The 23,853-nt window shown below is 48.8% G+C and overlaps 1 protein-coding gene across 1 annotated transcript in view; it reads right to left on the reverse strand.

The window, feature by feature from the left end:
* cnih4 (cornichon family member 4) overlaps positions 1–20,522 on the reverse strand; it is a 39,496-nt gene extending 18,974 nt beyond the window's left edge. Inside the window, exons 1-4 of the mRNA XM_078212136.1 lie at positions 20,395–20,522; positions 14,469–14,537; positions 13,497–13,609; positions 10,693–10,833 (exon numbers count right to left, since the gene is read on the reverse strand). Of these exons, the coding sequence (XP_078068262.1) occupies positions 10,693–10,833; positions 13,497–13,609; positions 14,469–14,537; positions 20,395–20,463 (392 nt within the window). The 5' untranslated portion in view covers positions 20,464–20,522. The remainder of the gene's footprint in view (positions 1–10,692; positions 10,834–13,496; positions 13,610–14,468; positions 14,538–20,394) is intronic.
* Between the last annotated feature and the right edge of the window lie 3,331 nt (positions 20,523–23,853).

Raw genomic sequence — 23,853 nt, forward strand, 5'->3', positions numbered from 1 at the left:
GCTACTCCACACACACTATCAGACTGTGTTATAAATCTCTGCGTTACTCCACACACACTATCAGACTGTGTTATAACTCTCTGCGTTACTCCACACACACACACACTCAGACTGTGTTATAAATCTCTGCGTTGCTCCACACACACTATCGGACTGTGTTATAACTCTCTGCGTTACTCCACACACACTAGCGGACTGTGTTATAATTCTGCAGCTCCACACACACTATGAGCCTGTGTTATAACTGTCTGCATTACTCCACACACACTATCAGACTGTGTTATAACCTTCTGCGTTACTCCACACACACTATCAGACTGTGTTATAATTCTCTGCGTTACTCCACACACACTATCAGACTGTGTTATAACTCTCTGTTACTCCACACACACTATCGGACTGTGTTATAATTCTGCAGCTCCACACACACTATCGGACTGTGCTATAACTCTCTGCGTTACTCCACACACACTATCAGACTGTGCTATAACTCTCTGCGTTACTCCACACACACTATCAGACTGTGTTATAACTCTCTGCGTTACTCCACACATACTATCAGACTGTGTTATAACTCGCTGCGTTACTCCACACACACTCTCAGACTGTGTTATAACTCTCTGCGTTACTCCACACACACTATCAGACTGTGTTATAACTCTCTGCGTTACTCCACACACACTATCAGACTGTGTTATAATTCTGCAGCTCCACACACACTATCAGACTGTGCTATAACTCTCTGCGTTACTCCACACACACTATCAGACTGTGTTATAACCCTCTGCGTTACTCCACACACACTATCAGACTGTGTTATAACTCTCTGCGTTACTCCACACACACTATCAGACTGTGTTATAATTCTGCAGCTCCAGACACACTATCAGACTGTGCTATAACTCTCTGCGTTACTCCACACACACTATCAGACTGTGCTATAACTCTCTGCGTTACTCCACACACACTATCAGACTGTGTTATAACTCTCTGCGTTACTCCACACACACTATCAGACTGTGTTATAATTCTGTAACTCCACACACACTGAGCCTGTGTTATAACTGTCTGCGTTACTCCACACACACTATCAGACTGTGTTATAATTCTGCTAGTCCACACACACTATCAGACTGTGCTATAACTCTCTGCGTTACTCCACACACACTATCAGACTGTGTTATAACTCTCTGCGTTACTCCACACACACGATCAGACTGTGTTATAACTGCGTTACTCCACACACACTATCAGACTGTGTTATAACTCTCCGCGTTACACCACACACACTATCAGACTGTGTTATAACTCTCTGCGTTACTCCACACACACTATCAGACTGTTATAATTCTGTTACTCCACACACACGATCAGACTGTGTTATAACTCTCTGCGTTACTCCACACACACGATCAGACTGTGTTATAACTCTCTGCGTTACTCCACACACACTATCAGACTGTGTTATAACTCTCCGCGTTACACCACACACACTATCAGACTGTGTTATAACTCTCTGCGTTACTCCACACTATCAGACTGTGTTATAATTCTGTAACTCCACACACACTATGAGCCTGTGTTATAACTGTCTGCGTTACTCCACACACACTATCAGACTGTGTTATAACTCTCTGCGTTACTCCACACACACGATCAGACTGTGTTATAACTCTCCGCGTTACACCACACACACTATCAGACTGTGTTATAACTCTCTGCGTTACTCCACACACACTATCAGACTGTTATAATTCTGTTACTCCACACACACGATCAGACTGTGTTATAACTCTCTGCGTTACTCCACACACACGATCAGACTGTGTTATAACTCTCTGCGTTACTCCACACACACTATCAGACTGTGTTATAACTCTCCGCGTTACACCACACACACTATCAGACTGTGTTATAACTCTCTGCGTTACTCCACACACACTATCAGACTGTGTTCTAATTCTGTAACTCCACATACACTATGAGCCTGTGTTATAACTGTCTGCGTTACTCCACACACACTATCAGACTGTGTTATAAATCTCTGCGTTACTCCACAGACACTATCAGACTGTGTTCTAACTCCCTGCGTCACTCCACACACTATCAGACTGTGTTATAACTCTCTGCGTTATTCTACACACACTCTCAGACTGTTATAATTCTGCTACTCCACACACTATCAGACTGTGCTATAACTCTCCGCGTTACTCTACACACAGTATCAGACTGTTATAACTCTCTGCGTTACTCCACACACACTATCAGACTGTGCAATAACACTCTGCGTAACTCCACACACACACTATCAGACGGTGTTTATATCTCTCTGTTACTCCACACACACTATCAGACTGTGCTGTAACTGTTACTCGACACACACTCTCAGATTGTTATAACTCTGTTACTCCACACACACGATCAGACTGTGATATAACTCTCTGCGTTACTCCACACACACTATCAGACTGTGTTATAACTCTCTGCGTTACTTCACACACACTATCAGACTGTGTAATAACTCTGCGTTACTCCACACACACTCTCAGACTGTGTTATAACTCTCTGCGTTACTCCACACACACACTCAGACTGTGTTATAACTCTGCGTTACTCCACACACACACTCTCAGACTGTGTTATAACTCGCTGCGTTACTCCACACACACTATCAGACTGTGTTATAACTCTGCGTTACTCCACACACACTATCAGACTGTGTTATAACTCTCCGCGTTACTCCACACACACTATCAGACTGTGTTATAACTCTGCGTTACTCCACACACACTATCAGACTGTGTTATAACTCTCCGCGTTACTCCACACACAGTATCAGACTGTTATAACTCTCTGCGTTACTTCACACACACTCTCAGACTGTGTTATAACTCTGCGTTACTCCACACACACACACTCTCAGACTGTGTTATAACTCGCTGCGTTACTCCACACACACTATCAGACTGTGTTATAACTCTGCGTTACTCCACACACACTCTCAGACTGTGTTATAACTCTCTGCGTTACTCCACACACACTATCAGACTGTGTTATAACTCTGCGTTACTCCACACACACACACTCTCAGACTGTGTTATAACTCTCCACGTTACTCCACACACAGTATCAGACTGTTATAACTCTCTGCGTTACTCCACACACTCTCAGACTGTGTTATAACTCTGCGTTACTCCACACACACACACTCTCAGACTGTGTTATAACTCGCTGCGTTACTCCACACACACGATCAGACTGTGTTATAACTCTGCGTTACTCCACTCACACTATCAGACTGTGTTATAATTCTGTAACTCCACACACACTATGAGCCTGTGTTATAACTGTCTGCATTACTCCACACACAGTATCAGACTGTGTTATAACTCTGTTACTCCACACACACTCTCCGACTGTGTTATAACTCTCTGCGTTACTCCACACACACGATCAGACTGTGTTATAATTCTGCAGCTCCACACACACTATCAGACTGTGCTATAACTCTCTGCGTTATTCCACACACACTATCAGACTGTGTTATAACTCTCTGTTACTCCACACACACTCTCAGACTGTGTTATAACTCTCTGCGTTATTCCACACACACTATCAGACTGTGTTATAACTCTGTTACTCCACACACACTATCAGACTGTGTTATAACCCTCTGTTACTCCACACACACTATCAGACTGTGTTATAATTCTGCAGCTCCACACACACTATCAGACTGTGTTATAACTCGCTGCGTTATTCCACACACACTCTCAGACTGTGTTATAACTCTCTGTTACTCCACACACACTATCAGACTGTGTTATAACTCTCTGTTACTCCACACACACTCTCAGACTGTGTTATAACACTCTGTTACTCCACACACACTATCAGACTGTGTTATAACTCTCTGTTACTCCACACACACTCTCAGACTGTGTTATAACCCTCTGTTACTCCACACACACTATCAGACTGTGTTATAATTCTGCAGCTCCACACACACTATCAGACTGTGCTATAACTCTCTGCGTTATTCCACACACAAGATCAGACTGTGTTATAACTCTCCGCGTTACTCCACACACACACACTCTCAGACTGTGTTATAACTCTGTTACTCCACACACACTATCAGACTGTGTTACAACTCTCTGCGTTACTCCACACACACTATCAGACTGTGTTATAATTCTGCAGCTCCACACACACTATCAGACTGTGCTATAACTCTCTGCATTACTCCGCACACACTATCGGACTGTGCTATAACTCTCCGTTACTCCACACACACTATCAGACTGTGTTATAACTCGCTGCGTTACTCCACACACACTATCAGACTGTGTTATAACTCTCCGCGTTACTCCACACACACACACTCTCAGACTGTGTTATAACTCTGTTACTCCACACACACTATCAGACTGTGTTACAACTCTCTGCATTACTCCGCACACACTATCGGACTGTGCTATAACTCTCCGTTACTCCACACACACTATCAGACTGTGTTATAACTCGCTGCGTTACTCCACACATAGTAGCAGACTGTGTTATAACTCGCTGCGTTACTCCACACACACTATCAGACTGTGTTATAACTCTCTGCGTTACTCCACACACACTATCAGACTGTGTTATAACTCTCTGCGTTACTCCACACACACTATCAGACTGTGTTATAACTCTCTGCGTTACTCCACACACACTATCAGACTGTGGTATAACTCTCTGCGTTACTCCACACACACTATCAGACTGTGTTATAACTCGCTGCGTTACTCCACACATACTATCAGACTGTGTTATAACTCGCTGCGTTACTCCACACACACTATCAGACTGTGTTATAACTCTCTGCGTTACTCCACACACACTATCAGACTGTGTTATAACTCTCTGCGTTACTCCACACACACACTATCAGACTGTGGTATAACTCTCTGCGTTACTCCACACACACTATCAGACTGTGTTATAACTCTCCACGTTACACCACACACACTATCAGACTGTGTTATAACTCTCTGCGTTACTCCACACACACTATCAGACTGTTATAATTCTGTTACTCCACACACACTATGAGCCTGTGTTATAACTCACTGCGTTACTCCACACACACTATCAGACTGTGTTATAACTCTCCGCGTTACACCACACACACTATCAGACTGTGTAATAACTCTCTGCGTTACTCCACACACACTATCAGACTGTTATAATTCTGTTACTCCACACACACTATCAGACTGTGTTATAACTCTCTGCGTTACTCCACACACACGATCAGACTGTGTTTTAACTCTGTTACTCCACACACACTCTCAGACTGTGTTATAACTCTCTGCGTTATTCCACACACACTATCAGACTGTGTTATAACTCTCTGCGTTACACCACACACACGATCAGACTGTGTTTTAACTCCGTGTTACTCCACACACACTATCAGACTGTGTTTTAACTCTCTGCGTTATTCCACACTCACTATCAGACTGTGTTATAACTCTCTGCGTTACACGACACACACGATCAGACTGTGTTATAACGCCGTGTTACTCCACACTATCAGACTGTGCAATAACACTCTGCGTAACTCCACACACACTATCAGACTGTGTTTTAACTCTGCGTTACTCCACACACACTATCAGACTGTGTTTATATCTCTCTCTTACTCCACACACACTATCAGACTGTGTTATAACTGTTACTCCACACACACTATCAGACTGTGTTATAACTCTCTGCGTTACTCCACACACACTATCGGACTGTGCTATAACTCGCTGCGTTACTCCACACACACTCTCAGACTGTGTTATAACTCTCTTACTCCACACACACTATCAGACTGTGTTATAACTCTCTGCGTTACTCCACACACACTATCAGACTGTGTTATAACTCTCTGCGTTACTCCACACACACTATCAGACTGTGTTATAACTCTCCGTGTTACTCCACACTATCAGACTGTGTTATAACTCTCCGTGTTACTCCACACTATCAGACTGTGTTATAACTCTCTGCGTTACTCCACACACACTATCGGACTGTGCTATAACTCTCTGCGTTACTCCACACACACTATCGGACTGTGCTATAACTCTCTGCGTTACTCCACACACACTATCGGACTGTGCTATAACTCTCTGCGTTACTCCACACACACTATCGGACTGTGCTATAACTCGCTGCGTTACTCCACACACACTATCAGACTGTGTTATAACTCTGTTACTCCACACACACTATCAGACTGTGTTATAACTCTCTGCGTTACTCCACACACACTATCAGACTGTGTTATAACTCTCTGCGTTACTCCACAGACACTATCAGACTGTGTTCTAACTCCCTGCGTCACTCCACACACACTATCAGACTGTGTTATAACTCTCTGCGTTACTCCACACACACTATCAGACGGTGTTTATATCTCTCCGTTACTCCACACACACTATCAGACTGTGCTATAACTGTTACTCTACACGCACACTCAGATTGTTATAACTCTGTTACTCCACACGCACGATCGGACTGTGCTATAACTCTCTGCGTTACTCCACACACACTCTCAGACTGTGCTATAACTCTCTGCGTTACTCCACACACACTATCAGACTGTGTTATAACTCTCTGCGTTACTCCACACACACTATCAGACTGTTATAATTCTGTTACTCCACACACACGATCAGACTGTGTTATAACTCTCTGCGTTACTCCACACACACTATCGGACTGTTATAATTCTGTTACTCCACACACACTATCAGACTGTGCTATAACTCTCTGCGTTACTCCACACACACGATCAGACTGTGTTATAACTCTCTGCGTTACTCCACACACACTATCGGACTGTGTTATAATTCTGCAGCTCCACACTCACTCTCAGACTGTGTTATAACTCTCCGTTACTCCACACACACTCTCAGACTGTGTTATAACTCTCTGCGTTACTCCACACACACTATCGGACTGTGTTATAATTCTGCAGCTCCACACTCACTCTCAGACTGTGTTATAACTCTCTGCGTTACTCCACACACACTATCAGACTGTGTTATAACTGTCTGCGTTACTCCACACACACTATCAGACTGTGCTATAACTCTCTGCGTTACTCCACACACACTATCAGACTGTGTTATAACTGTCTGCGTTACTCCACACACACTATCAGACTGTGTTATAACTCTCTGCGTTACTCCACACACACTATCAGACTGTGTTATAACTCTCTGCGTTACTCCACACACACTCTCAGACTGTGTTATAACTCTCTGCGTTACTCCACACACACTATCGGACTGTGTTATAATTCTGCAGCTCCACACACACTATGAGCCTGTGTTATAACTGTCTGCATTACTCCACACACACTATCAGACTGTGTTATAACCCTCTGCGTTACTCCACACACACTATCAGACTGTGTTATAACTCTCTGTTACTCCACACACACTATCGGACTGTGTTATAATTCTGCAGCTCCACACACACTATCGGACTGTGCTATAACTCTCTGCGTTACTCCACACACACTATCAGACTGTGCTATAACTCTCTGCGTTACTCCACACACACTATCAGACTGTGTTATAACTCGCTGCGTTACTCCACACACACTCTCAGACTGTGTTATAACTCTCTGCGTTACTCCACACACACTATCAGACTGTGTTATAACTCTCTGCGTTACTCCACACATACTATCAGACTGTGTTATAACTCTCTGCGTTACTCCACACACACTATCAGACTGTGTTATAACTCTCTGCGTTACTCCACACACACTATCAGACTGTGTTATAACTCTCTGCGTTACTCCACACACACTATCAGACTGTGCTATAACTCTCTGCGTTACTCCACACACACTATCAGACTGTGTTATAACTCTCTGCGTTACTCCACACACACTCTCAGACTGTGTTATAACTCTCTGCGTTACTCCACACACACTATCAGACTGTGCTATAACTCTCTGCGTTACTCCACACACACTATCAGACTGTGTTATAATTCTGTTACTCCACACACACTATCAGACTGTGTTACAACTCTCTGCGTTACTCCACACACACTATCAGACTGTGTTATAACTCTCTGCGTTACTCCACACACACTATCAGACTGTGCTATAACTCTCTGCATTACTCCACACACACTCTCAGACTGTGCTATAACTCTCTGCGTTACTCCACACACACTATCAGACTGTGCTATAACTCTCTGCGTTACTCCACACACACTATCAGACTGTGTTATAACTCTGCGTTACTCCACACACACTATCAGACTGTGCTATAACTCTCTGCGTTACTCCACACACACTATCAGACTGTGCTATAACTCTCTGCGTTACTCCACACACACTATCGGACTGTGTTATAACCCTCTGCGTTACTCCGCACACACTATCGGACTGTGCTATAACTCTCCGTTACTCCACACACACTATCAGACTGTGTTATAATTCTCTGTTACTCCACACACACTATCAGACTGTGTTATAATTCTGCAGCTCCACACACACTATCAGACTGTGTTATAACTCTCTGCGTTATTCCACACACAAGATCAGACTGTGTTATAACTCTCCGCGTTACTCCACACACACACACTCTCAGACTGTGTTATAACTCTGTTACTCCACACACACTATCAGACTGTGTTACAACTCTCTGCGTTACTCCACACACACTATCAGACTGTGTTATAACTCTCCGTTACTCCACACACACTATCAGACTGTGTTATAACTCTCTGCGTTACTCCACACACACTATCAGACTGTGCTATAACTCGCTGCGTTACTCCACACATAGTAGCAGACTGTGTTATAACTCGCTGCGTTACTCCACACACACTATCAGACTGTGTTATAACTCTCTGCGTTACTCCACACACACTATCAGACTGTGTTATAATTCTGCAGCTCCACACACACTATCAGACTGTGCTATAACTCTCTGCGTTATTCCACACACAAGATCAGACTGTGTTATAACTCTCCGCGTTACTCCACACACACACACTCTCAGACTGTGTTATAACTCTCTGCGTTACTCCACACACACTATCAGACTGTGTTACAACTCTCTGCATTACTCCGCACACACTATCGGACTGTGCTATAACTCTCCGTTACTCCACACACACTATCAGACTGTGTTATAACTCGCTGCGTTACTCCACACACACTATCAGACTGTGGTATAACTCTCTGCGTTACTCCACACACACTATCAGACTGTGTTATAACTCGCTGCGTTACTCCACACATACTATCAGACTGTGTTATAACTCGCTGCGTTACTCCACACACACTATCAGACTGTGTTATAACTCTCTGCGTTACTCCACACACACTATCAGACTGTGGTATAACTCTCTGCGTTACTCCACACACACTATCAGACTGTGTTATAACTCTCCACGTTACACCACACACACTATCAGACTGTGTTATAACTCTCTGCGTTACTCCACACACACTATCAGACTGTTATAATTCTGTTACTCCACACACACTATGAGCCTGTGTTATAACTCACTGCGTTACTCCACACACACTATCAGACTGTGTTATAACTCTCCGCGTTACACCACACACACTATCAGACTGTGTAATAACTCTCTGCGTTACTCCACACACACTATCAGACTGTTATAATTCTGTTACTCCACACACACTATCAGACTGTGTTATAACTCTCTGCGTTACTCCACACACACGATCAGACTGTGTTTTAACTCTGTTACTCCACACACACTCTCAGACTGTGTTATAACTCTCTGCGTTATTCCACACACACTATCAGACTGTGTTATAACTCTCTGCGTTACACCACACACACGATCAGACTGTGTTTTAACTCCGTGTTACTCCACACACACTATCAGACTGTGTTTTAACTCTCTGCGTTATTCCACACTCACTATCAGACTGTGTTATAACTCTCTGCGTTACACGACACACACGATCAGACTGTGTTATAACGCCGTGTTACTCCACACTATCAGACTGTGCAATAACACTCTGCGTAACTCCACACACACTATCAGACTGTGTTTTAACTCTGCGTTACTCCACACACACTATCAGACTGTGCAATAACACTCTGCGTTACTCCACACACACTATCAGACTGTGTTTTAACTCTGCGTTACTCCACACACACTATCAGACTGTGTTTATATCTCTCTCTTACTCCACACACACTCTCAGACTGTGTTTTAACTCCGTGTTACTCCACACACACTCTCAGACTGTGTTTTAACTCTCTGCGTTACTCCACACACACTATCAGACTGTGTTTATATCTCTCTCTTACTCCACACACTCTATCAGACTGTGTTATAACTCTCTGCGTTATTCTACACACACTATCAGACTGTGTTATAACTCCGTGTTACTCCACACACACGATCAGACTGTGTTATAACTCCGTGTTACTCCACACACACACCATCAGACTGTGTTATAACTCCGTGTTACTCCACACACACACCATCAGACTGTGTTATAACTCCGTGTTACTCCACACACACTATCAGACTGTGTTATAACTCTGTTACTCCACACACACTCTATCAGACTGTGTTACTCCACACTCAAAGGGGGTTAGGTCTGTCCATTGCGGTTGCTGTTTTTGCTGAGACACTGACCTGTACAGATAAATAAAGAAGCAGAGTAGATGGAATCCTAGTTTAATCATTGCCTCCTTCATGTGAGTCTTGAGCTGTCCACGATTATGAATCTCGGTTGGATCAAAGACTCCTACATTACCACAGGGGACAGCTAAGTACCTGGGTCAGAATATGGAACAGTCACCAGCAGCACTTACAGATTTGAGAATGGTTTCATTAAAATACATCATTGTGTCCAATTGGAAACATTACTTATCCCCCACACAACACATCATTGGATCCCACATGGTGAGCAATGCATTGAAACCATCATGTTCTTGCCGCAACCTCAAACTTTCCGACTATTGACCTCTGAACTGTCACTGGAGCATTCTGCAATGGGCCAATCAGCAGCTCCACTGAGGGATTGTGGGGTTTCACACGGTGGCTTTGCCTCAGTGTCTGCCTTGAATCACCATCAACACATAACAAAAGACAGCTCCCAAAACCTCGCTCAAGAACTGCCAAACACGTCACACCTCCCAGTGGCTCTGGAGACCAGATACTGAGTGTGTGGCCCAGTGTATCACCTTTTCAGTGAACAGAGTTTACAGACAGCAGCTCATCGGGGACCAGCGACCATCCTGTAGTTCATTCTTCCACAGGATGCGGGCGGGGATTGCTGACCAGGGGAGCATTTTTGTCCACCCCTAATCACCCTGGAGAAGGGAGTGGTGAGCTGCCTTTGAGACCCACTGCAGTCCACAGAGGAGTGCCAGGATTTTCACCCTGCGACAGTGAGTTATAGTTCCAAGTCAGATGGTGAGTGACTTGGAGAAGGACATGCAGCTGGTGTCCCAGTACCTGCTGCCCTGGTCCTTCGAGGGAGGCTGTTGTTTGAGGAACACTTTGGGTAGTTCACCAGATAGAATACACCAAGCTGTCTTGTGTCTGTTTGATAAATTACACCCATTTCACAGGCAATGGACTCTCATTTCAGCAACAGTGCGGCGCTCCCTCCACACTGACCGCCCCCGGCGGCCCCTCCGCGCCGACCGCCCCCGGCGACCCCTCCGCGCCGACCGCCCCCGGCGACCCCTCCGCGCCGACCGCCCCCGGCGACCCCTCCGCGCCGACCGCCCCCGGCGACCCCTCCGCGCCGACCGCCCCCGGCGACCCCTCCGCGCCGACCGCCCCCGGCGACGCGGCGACCCCTCCGCGCCGACCGCCCCCGGCGCTCCCTCCGCGCCGACCGCCCCCGGCGACCCCTCCGCGCCGACCGCCCCCGGCGCTCCCTCCGCGCTGACCGCCCCCGGCGACGGGGCGCTCCCTCCGCGCCGACCGCCCCCGGCGACCCCTCCGCGCCGACCGCCCCCGGCGCTCCCTCCGCGCCGACCGCCCCCGGCGCTCCCTCCGCGCCGACCGCCCCCGGCGCTCCCTCCGCGCTGACCGCCCCCGGCGACGGGGCGCTCCCTCCGCGCCGACCGCCCCCGGCGCTCCCTCCGCGCCGACCGCCCCCGGCGACCCCTCCGCGCCGACCGCCCCCGGCGCTCCCTCCGCGCCGACCGCCCCCGGCGCTCCCTCCGCGCCGACCGCCCCCGGCGCTCCCTCCGCGCCGACCGCCCCCGGCGCTCCCTCCGCGCCGACCGCCCCCGGCGCTCCCTCCGCGCCGACCGCCCCCGGCGCTCCCTCCGCGCCGACCGCCCCCGGCGCTCCCTCCGCGCCGACCGCCCCCGGCGACCCCTCCGCGCCGACCGCCCCCGGCGCTCCCTCCGCGCCGACCGCCCCCGGCGCTCCCTCCGCGCCGACCGCCCCCGGCGACCCCTCCGCGCCGACCGCCCCCGGCGCTCCCTCCGCGCTGACCGCCCCCGGCGCTCCCTCCGCGCCGACCGCCCCCGGCGACCCCTCCGCGCCGACCGCCCCCGGCGACCCCTCCGCGCCGACCGCCCCCGGCGCTCCCTCCGCGCCGACCGCCCCCGGCGCTCCCTCCGCGCCGACCGCCCCCGGCGACCCCTCCGCGCCGACCGCCCCCGGCGCTCCCTCCGCGCCGACCGCCCCCGGCGCTCCCTCCGCGCTGACCGCCCCCGGCGACGGGGCGCTCCCTCCGCGCTGACCGCCCCCGGCGACGGGGCGCTCCCTCCGCGCTGACCGCCCCCGGCGACGGGGCGCTCCCTCCGCGCTGACCGCCCCCGGCGACGGGGCGCTCCCTCCGCGCTGACCGCCCCCGGCGACGGGGCGCTCCCTCCGCGCTGACCGCCCCCGGCGACGGGGCGCTCCCTCCACGCTGACCGCCCCCGGCGACGGGGCGCTCCCTCCGCGCTGACCGCCCCCGGCGACGCGGCGCTCCCTCCGCGCTGACCGCCCCCGGCGACGGGGCGCTCCCTCCGCGCTGACCGCCCCCGGCGACGGGGCGCTCCCTCCGCGCTGACCGCCCCCGGCGACGGGGCGCTCCCTCCGCGCTGACCGCCCCCGGCGACGGGGCGCTCCCTCCGCGCCGACCGCCCCCGGCGACGGGGCGCTCCCTCCGCGCCGACCGCCCCCGGCGACGGGGCGCTCCCTCCGCGCTGACCGCCCCCGGCGACGGGGCGCTCCCTCCGCGCCGACCGCCCCCGGCGACGGGGCGCTCCCTCCGCGCCGACCGCCCCCGGCGACGGGGCGCTCCCTCCGCGCCGACCGCCCCCGGCGACGGGGCGCTCCCTCCGCGCCGACCGCCCCCGGCGACGGGGCGCTCCCTCCGCGCTGACCGCCCCCGGCGACGGGGCGCTCCCTCCGCGCTGACCGCCCCCGGCGACGGGGCGCTCCCTCCGCGCTGACCCTGAAGATGAATGAAGAGATTGACGAACCTGTAAATATTCCAAGCTGCTATTGGCAGATTGAGCAGGAATATGAACCAATGCATGGAGACCAGCATCAGCACAGTAACCAATCCCAGAGCCACAAGCTCAGGCAGGATCCACTGAAAAAGGAAGTGGAAAGTAACACAATCATCTCCGCAGCAGACTGACCCCCCGCGGACCCTCCCCGCAGACCCGCCCACCGACCCCCCCCGCAGACCCGCCCCCCGACCGACCCACTGACCCCCCCCCGCAGACCCGCCCACCGACCCCCCCGCAGACCCCCCCCCACCGACCACCATCCCCCCCAACCGCCCCCCCCCCACATCCACAGCCCCCCCACCGACTGACCCCCCCCTCCCCCCCACCGACCCCGCCCCCCCCGACCGACCCCGCCCCCCCCCCCCCGACCCAGCCCCCCCCCCCCCCCCCGACCCAGCCCCCCCCCCCCCCCCCCCGACCCAGGCCCCCCCCCCCCCCCCCCCCCCGACCCAGGCGCCCCCCCCCCCCCCCCCGACCCAGCCCCCCCCCCCCAACCCACTAAGAAAATATTAGAGAGGCATCTGTGTCGGCACAGACTTGGTGGACCGAAGGGCCGCTTCCTCTCCTGTACTGTTCTTTGTTCTAGTCTTTGTACACGAGACATGAGAGCGGGCCATTATGAACAGAGAGTCTCTGTGGGCCATTATGAACAGTACAAGTCTCTGTACACGAGACACTGCCTCTCTGCACCAGAGAAAGCTGCCACCAGCTCTCTATACAAGAATCGTGTCAGCGAGGGTACTGCATTCCTATCCCATCACCATGGGAGAAAGGTGGCCAGATAGACATTAACCTGTTCTCGGCTGCTGGTTACAAAACCAGACACCAAAATATTCTTGCAGCTTCTGCATGTTCTTGTGTTCTGCTAGTTTTACAGCAGATGGGGAGAAGTTTTCAATCCCTCCCCACAATACATCCATCTTATACAGGAGGAATTACCTTGTTGAGTTTGGAGCAACACGCTCGGGCATTTATATAATCACATTCTAAATCTGACAAGGTGATAATCTTTACACAGGTTAAGGAAATCACTCACAACCTCTTACTCTCTCTTCCTTGTTTTCCTTCATTCTTTCTGTCCATCCTGTTTATTTTGTGCTGTCCCCTTCTTTCCATCCTCTGTATGGGGAGGACACAGAGGCTGCAAGGTGATATCAACAGGTTCAAGGAGTGGGCAACAGTATGGCGGACGGATTATAATATCGGGAAATGTGGCATTATTCACTTTGGTCAGAAGAATAGAAAAGCAGAATATTGTTTTCAAAGATGATAAACTTGTTAGTGTCGCTGTTGAAAGAGATTTGGGTGTGTCTGTACAGAGAACGCAGACAATACAGACACAGCAAGCAATTAGGAAGATAAATGGGATGTTGGCCTTTATTGCACAAGGATTCGAGTACAAGCTCAAACAAGTCTTGCTCCAGTTGTACAGGGTTTTGGCGAGACTGTACCTGAAGCAGTGTGTAGTTTTGGTCTCCACATTTAACAATGGACACACTGTATCTGAGCCGGTACAGCGAAGATTCACTGGGTTGGACCCTGGGATGAGAGGCTGAGTAAACTGAGTTTATATTCTCTGGAGTTCAGAAGAATGAGAGATGATCTCATTGAACATACAGGATTCTGAAGGAGTTTGTATCACAGCTCCGGCTCTGCCCAAGACCGCAAGAAACTATTACAAGTCGTGAATGTAGCCCAATCCATCACGCAAACCAGCCTCCCATCCATTGACACTGTCTACACTTCCCGCTGCCTCAGAAAGGCAGCCGGCATAATTAAGGACCCCGGACATTCTCTCTTTCACCTTTTTCCTTCGGGAAAAAGATACAAAAGTCTGAGGTCACGTACCAACCGACCCAAGAACAGCTTCTTTCCTGCTGTCGTCAGACTTTTGAATGGAGCTACCTCGCACTAAGTTGATCTGCACCCTTACAATGACCGTAACACTACATTCTGCACTCTCTCCTTTCCTTATCTATGAACAGTAAGAAGTCTCACCACACCAGGTTAAAGTCCAACAGGTTTATTTGGAATCATATGCTTTCGGAGCGCTGATCCTTCATCAGGCGAGTGGCATAATTCTCTATGAACGGTATGCTTTGTCTATATAGCACGCAAGAAACAATACTTTTCACTGTATACTAATACATGTGACAATAATAAATCAAATCAAAGGGTGGATGCTGAGAGATTGTTTTCGCTGGTTGTGGAATCTAAACACAGGGGCACGGTCTCAGGATGGAAATATAGATATCTATCAATCTCAGTCTTCAACATATTCAATGACTGAGCCTCAACAGCCTCTGGGGTAGAGAATTCCAAACATTCCTCCCCCCCTGACTGAAGAAGCTCCTCCAGGATCCAATCCGAAATCGCCTGCCCCTCATTCCGAGACAGTGACCTCACTGCTCGACCACCCCCAGCCAAGGGAAACATCCTTCCTGTATCTATCAACCCTGTCAAGCTCTGTAAGAATTTTCTATGCTTCAATGAGATCACCTCTCATTCTAAACACCTGAGAGTGAGGTTATTCACTTTGGAAGAAATAATAGCAAATTGGATTATTATCTAAATGGAAAGAAATTACAACATGCTGCTGTGCAGAGGGACCTGGGGGTCCTTGTGCATGAGACGCAAAAACCCAGTCTGCAGGTGCAACAGGTGATCAAGAAGGCAAATGGGATGATGGCCTATATCGCAAGGGGGATAGAATATAAAAGCAGAGATGTCTTGCTGCATCTGTACAGGGCATTGGTGAGGCCGCAGCTGGAATACTGTGTGCAGTATTGGTCCCCTTATTTGCGGAAGGATATATTGGCCTTGGAGGGAGTGCAGAGAAGGTTCACCAGGTTGATACCAGAGATGAAGGGTGTGGACTATGAGGAGAGACTGAGCAGATTGGGTTTGTATTCGTTGGAATTTAGAAGTAATGAAGGGGCTGGATAGGGTAGAGATGGAGAGATTCTTTCCACTTAGAAAGGAAACTAGAACTCGAGGGCACAGCCTCAAAATAAAGGGGGTCAGTTTAGGACAGAGTTGAGGAGGAACTTCTTCTCTCAGAGGGTGGTGAATCTCTGGAATTCTCTGCCCACTGAAGTGGTGGAGGCTACCTTGTTGAATATGTTTAAATCACGGATAGATGGATTCCTGATCATTAAGGGAATTAGGGGTTATAGGGATCAGGCGGGTAAGTGGAACTGATCCACTTCAGATCAGCCATGATCTTATTGAATGGCGGGGCAGACTCGAGGGGCTAGATGGCCTACTCCTGCTCCTATTTCTTATGTTCTTACAGGCCCAGTCTCCTTAATCTCTCATCAGAAAACAATCCCACTATCCCAGAAATCAGTCTGGTGCACTACACTCCCTCTATGCAAGTCTATTCTTCCTTAGATAAGTGTCAGAGTTTTATAGCAGAGAAAGAGGCCCTTCGGCCCACTGTGTCTGGGCCAGCCATCAAGTGCCTATCTGTTCTAATCCCAGTTTTTAGCCTTGTATGCTACAGCATTTCAAGTGCTCATAAGGAGACCAAAGACTGTGCACAATATTCCAAGACTCTCACGAAGGCTCGAAACAATTGCAGCAAGACATCTTTACTCCTGTAGACAAATTCTCTTGCAATAAGAGCCATCATCCTCATTGCTTGCTGCACCTGCTGGTTATCAGGGACTTGTGAACAAAGGCACCCAAGTCCCTTTGGACATCAACACTCCCCAAAATCTCCCCGTTTCACAAATATTCCACATTTCTGTCTCCAAACCAAAGTGGATAACTTCACATTTTCCACATTATATTCCTCCGCCATGTTCTTGCCCAAATGCCTTTGAAGCCTCTTTGCATCCTCCTCACATTCCCTCCTCATTTTGTGTCATCAGCAAACATGGAAATATTACATTTGGTTCCCACACTCAGATCACTGAAATATATTGTGCACAGCTGCCGCCCCCTCCCCCCCAAACACACTCGCTCCTCTCCCAATTATCCCCTCCCCCCATACTTTGTCCCCTTCACCTCCTTCACTGTCTTTTAACTGTTCCATCCCTCCTTGCCCCTTTCCTCACACCTACCCTCACCAACTCCATTCCCTCGCACTACCCTATCTGTCCACTCCCATTACTGTCTCTCCCAATCTTACTCCCCTCTGGCCCTTATAGCCCCCACCCTCTTACCCCTTCCACTCCAATCCCCCTTGCACTTCCCTCCCTACCCTATTGCTCCACCCCTACGCTCTCCCCTCCATGCCTCCCAACCCACTCCATATACCCTCCGTTACCCACCTTCCGCTCACACTCCTCCCTCCTACCCCCACATACCCTCCTCTCCCACCCCCGCTGCTCACTCCAACCAGCACTATCCCCTCCCTCCTAATCCCTCAAACAATGACGAGACAGAGTACAGGAATGAGATAGAGAATCTGGTGAACTGGTGCGGCAACAATAATCTCTCCCTCAATGTCAACAAAATGGAGGAGATTGTCATCGACTTCAGGAAGCGTAAAGGAGAACATGCCCCTGTCTACATCAACAGGGACGAAGTAGAAATGGTCGAGACCTTCAAGATTTTAGATGTCTAGATCACCAACAATCTGTCCTGGTCCCCTCATGCCAAAACTGTAATTAAGAAAGCCCATCAACGCCTCTACTTTCTCAGAAGACTGAGGAAATTTGGCATGTCAGCCACGACTCTCACCCCAACTTTTACAGATGCACCATAGAAAGCATTCTTTCTGGTTGTATCACAGCTTGGTATGGCTCCTGCTCTGCCCAAGACCACAAGAAACTACTAAAAGTCATGAATGTAGCCCAATCCATCACGCAAACCAGCCTCCCATCCATTGACTCTGTCTGCACTTCCCACTGCCTCGGCAAAGCAGCCAGCAAAATTAAAGACTCCACGCACCCCGGACATTCTCTCTTCCACCTTCTTCCGTCGGGAAAAGGATACAAAAGTCTGAGGTCACATACCAACCAATTCAAGAACAGCTTCCTCCCTGCTGCTGTCAGACTTTTGAATGGACTTATCTTGCATTAAGTTGATCTATCACTTCACCCTAGCTATGACTGTAACACTACATTCTGCACTCTCCTGTTTCCTTCTCTATGAACGGTATGCTTTGTCTGTATAACATGCAAGAAACAATACTTTTCACTGTATGTTAATACATGTGACAATAATAAATCAATTCAAAAAAATCAAATCATCCTTCCCTCCCCTCGCCCACTATTTTTATTCATTCATGGGACATGGGCGTCGCTGGCTGGCCAGCATTAATTGCCTGTCCCTAGTTGCCCTCGTTCAGAAGGCAGTTGAGAGTCAACCACGTTGCTGTGTCTCTGGAGTCACATGTAGGCCAGACCAGGTAAAGATGCCAGATTCCTTCTCTAAAGGGACATTAGTGAACCAGATGGGTTTTCCCAACAATCAACAATGGTTTCATGGTCACGACTAGATTCTTAGAATCCCTACAGCGCAGAAGGAGGCCATTCGGCCCATCAAGTCTGTACCAACCACAATTCCACACATCCCTGTAACCCCATATATTTACTCTGCTAATCCCCTGACACTAGGGTCAATTTAGCGTGGCCAATCAACCTAACCTACACATCTTTGGACTGTGGGAGGAAACCGGAGCACACCTGGAGGAAACCCATGCAGACACGGGGAGAATGTGCAAACTCCACACAGTGATCCGAGACTGGAATTGAAGCCGGGTCCCTGGCGCTGTGAGGCAACAGTGCTAATCACTGTGCCACCATGCCCCTCCTTAATTTCAATGTTTTTTTATTGAATTCAAATTCCTGCATCTGCCGTGGCGGGATTCGCACCTGGTTCCCCAGAACATTAGCTGAGTCTCTGGATTAATAGTCTAGCGATAATAGTCTAGCGAGGATGGGGATCTCTGAGACTTATAAAATTCTAACAGGACTAGACAGGGTAGATGCAGAGTGGATCTTCTCGATGGTGGGGGGAGTCCAGAACCAGGGGTCACAGTCTGAGGATTCAGGATAGACCATTTAGAATCTTAGAAACCCTCGAGCACAGAAAGAGGCCATTCAGCCCATCGTGTCTGCACCGACCACAATCCCACCCAGGCCCTACCCCCATATCCCTACATATTTACCCACTAATCCCTCTAACCTACGCATCCCAGGACACTAAGGGGCAATTTTAGCATCTCCAATCAACCTAACCCGCACATCTTTGGACTGTGGGAGGAAACCGGAGCACCTGGAGGAAACCCACACAGACAAGAGGAGAATGTGCAAACTCCACACAGACAGTGACCCAAGCCGGGATTCGAACCCAGATCCCTGGAGCTGTGAAGCAGCAGTGCTAACCACTGTGCTACCGTGCCGCCCACTTAGGATGGAGATGAGGAGACATTTCTTCACCCAAAGAATGGTGGGCCTGTGGAATTCATTACCACAGGAAGTAGTTGATGCCAAAACACTGAATGCATTCGAGAGGCGGCTGGATGTAGCACTTGGGGGCGAATGGGATCAAAGGTTATGGGGAAAAAGCAGGATTAGGCTATTGAGTTGGATGATCAGCCATGATGATGATGAATGGCGGGAGCAGGCTCGAAGGGCCAAATGGCCTCCTCCTATCTTCTGTTTCTATAATAGAAGCCATTGCCTCCTCTCCCCCCTCCTCTCCCCCCACCTCTCCCCCCTCCTCTCCCCCCACCTCTCCCCTCCCCTCTCTCCTCTCCCTTCTCTTTCCAACTTCCCACTCTCCAACAACCCAACTTCCCTCCAGCCTTACTCTCTCCTATTTCCCTTTCCCCTCCCTCAGTTTCTGCCCACCATCCATTTATGAAACCGCTCCTAAGTTTTCAATCTTTACTTCCAGATGGAAAGGATACGAAATAAACCGCCATGAAAATCAGAGTGCAGCAATCGACCAACGACAAGATGAAAACCAACGCCTCCATCTTCACTTCCGCCTGCAGCCCGGGGGAAGAGGACCCCTGTAACACCTGCCGGACGAAGATTTATGTAACACATCATGCGCTTCCGCCCCCGGGACCTGGACCCACTTCCGCCCTGCTCGCTGTGCAACATAAACGGGGCACCCACAGGAGTGCAACAAAGGTTCCGGGCTTCATAATCAAGGAATCTGATGGACTCGAAAAGCTATACAAATAAAATCAGCCAGTTCTGTCTAACTATCATCGACTTGAAACATCAATGAGACTGTTTGTCCCTTCACAGTGCTGCTGAGTATTTTCACCATTTCTGTTTTGTTATATAGATTATTTGGCGCAGAAACAGACAATTTTCCAAAATGTATTTTTGGGGACCTGGGCCTCCTGGCTCATTTCCAACAGGTCCTCCTGATTGTAAGTAGTTTACCCACACATGGAACTACAAACCTAGACAAAACTAATGAACAGTTTTCAAACAGAACCCATAATTAATTCCCAGCACAATCAAGGCCAAATCCATTTTGGCAGTTCAGTCTTTATTGCAAGGGGTTCCAGGATTTTCCTCGGGATCATGCTCTACGATTCAGGTTGCTTAAAAGCAGGGAGGCAGTGGTGTTGTGGTATTGTCCCTGGACAAGTGATCCAGAGATCCAGACTCTGGGAATTCGAGTTCAAAACGCACAATGGCAGATTGTGAACTTTGAATCTAATGATGACCATGGAACCATTGTCAATTGTTGTGTAAACCAATCTGGTTCACTAATGTCCTTACCTACATGTTTTGGCCGACATGTAACTCTTAAATGCTGCCTGAAATGGCCCAACCAGCCACTCAAGTCACTGGATGGGTAATGCTCTAGGGACCAGGGTTCCAATCCCACCATGGTAGATGGTGATATTTGAATCCAATAAAAAGAATCTGAAATTAAAAGACCAATGGATGACCAAGGAACCATTGACAATTGTTATAAAATATCTGATTCACTAATGCCCTTTAGAAAAGGAAATCTGCTGCCCTTACCCGGGACTCCAGAGCCATGGCAATGTGATTGGCATAGTTCAGGGCAACTAGGGATGGGCAACAAATGTTGGACCAGGCAGCAACGAATGACCACATCCCATGATCAAATAAAAAGTGTTGTTTTGGACAGAGATCTCTGCAAAGGCAAGCAGGCAGACAGCTCCTAGCTTAGACATTATACTGTGTCTATGCATAGAGTTGTTAGGTCAATTAAAAAAACCATTTGCTGTTAAACAAGAGAGGATGCGATATTGGATCTCCTATTGGGAAAGAGTTAGGGCAGGTGATGGATGTGAGTGTGAGGGAACACTTTGGATCCAGTGATCATAATGCCATTAGTTTCAACCTGATCGTGGATAAGGATAGATCTGGTCCTCGGGTTGAAGTTCCGAACTGGTAAAGGGCCAAATTTGATGAAATGAGAAGGGATCTGGGAAGTGTGGATTGGCACAGGCTGTTCTCTGGTAAGGATGTAAATGGAAAGTGGGAGGCCTTCAAAGGAGAAATTTTGAGAGTGCAGAGTTTGTATGTTCCTGTCAGGATTAAAGGCAAAGTAAATCGGAATAAGGGACCTTGGTTCTCGAGGGAGATTGTAACACTGATTAAGAGGAAGAGAGAGTTGTATGAAATGTACAGGCAGCAAGGAACAGATCAGATGCTCGAGGAGTATAAAAAGTGCAAGAAGCTACTTAAGAGGGAAATCAGGAGGGCTAAAAGAAGACATGAGGTTGCTTTGGCAGACAGAGTGAAGGAAAATCCAAAGAGCTTCTATAGGTATGTTAGGAGCAAAATGATAGTGAGGAATAAAATTGGTCCTCTTGAAGACCAGAGTGGTAGACTGTGTATGGAACCAAAAGAGATGGGGGAGATACTAAATGGTTTTTTTGCATCCGTATTTACTGAGGAAACGGGCATGGAGTCTACGGAAATAGAGCAAACTGGTAAGGAGGTCATGGAACCTTTACAGATTAAAGGGAAGGAGATGCTCGCTGTCTTGAGGCAAATCAGAGTGGATAAATCCCCAGGACCAGACAGGGTATTCCCACAGACCTTGAGGGAAGCTAGTGTTGAACTTGCAGGGGCCCTGGCAGACATATTTAAAATGTCAGTATTTACAGGGGAGCTGTCGGATGATTGGAGGGTGGCTCATGTTGTTCCGTTGTTTAAAAAAGGTTCCCAAAGAAATCCGGGAAATTATAGGCCAGTAAGTATGACGTCGGTGGTGGGCAAGTTATTGGAAGGTGTGATAAGGGATAGGATCTACAAATATTTGGGTAGACAGGGACTTATTAGGGAGAGTCAACATGGCTTTGTGCGTGGTAGGTCATGTTTGACCAATCTATTAGAGTTTTTCGAGGAGGTTACCAGGAAAGTGGATGAAGGGAAGGCGGTGGATGTTGTCTACCTGGATTTCAGCAAGGCCTTTGACAAGGTCCCTCATGGGAGGTTAGTTAGGAAGGTTCAGTCGCTAGGTATACATGGGGAGGTAGTAAATTAGATAAGACACTGGCTGAATGGAAGAAGCCAGAGAGTGGTTGTGGAGGATTGCTTCTCTGAGTGGAGGCCTGTGACTAGTGGTGTGCACAGTAAGAAGTTTAACAACACCAGGTTAAAGTCCAACAGGTTTATTTGGTAGCAAAAGGTGTGGCTTTTGCTACCAAATAAACCTGTTGGACTTTAACCTGGTGTTGTTAAACTTCTTACTGTGTTTACCCCAGTCCAACGCCGGCATCTCCACATCATGACTAGTGGTGTGCCGCAGGGATCGGTGTTGGGTCCATTGTTGTTTGTCATCTATATCAATGATCTGGATGATAATGTGGTAAATTGGATCAGCAAGTTTGCTGATGATACAAAGATTGGAGGTGTAGTGGACAGTGAGCAAGGTTTTCAAAGCTTGCAGAGGGATTTGGACCAACTAGAAAAATGGGCTGAAAAATGGCAAATGGAATTTAACGCAGACAAGTGTGAGATATTGCACATTGGAAGGACAAACCAAAGTAGAATGTACAGGGTAAATGGTAGGACTCTGAAGAGTGCAGTTGAACAGAGGGATCTGTGAATACAGGTACAGAATTCCCTAAAAGTGACGTCACAGGTGGATAGGGTCGTAAAGAGTGCCTTTGGTACATTGGCCTTTATAAATCGGAGTATCGAGTATAAAAGTTGGTGTGTTATGGTAAGGTTATATAAGGCATTGGTGAGGCCGAATTTGGAGTATTGTGTACAGTTTTGGTCACCTAGTTACAGGAAGGATGTAAATAAGGTTGAAAGAGTGCAGAGAAGGTTCACAAGGATGTTACCGGGACTTGAGAAGCTGAGTTACAGAGAGAGATTGAATAGGTTGGGACTTTATTCCCTGGAGCGTAGAAGAT

This window comes from Mustelus asterias, chromosome 5 (genome assembly GCF_964213995.1).
Source record: "Mustelus asterias chromosome 5, sMusAst1.hap1.1, whole genome shotgun sequence".
Lineage (NCBI taxonomy): Eukaryota > Metazoa > Chordata > Chondrichthyes > Carcharhiniformes > Triakidae > Mustelus > Mustelus asterias.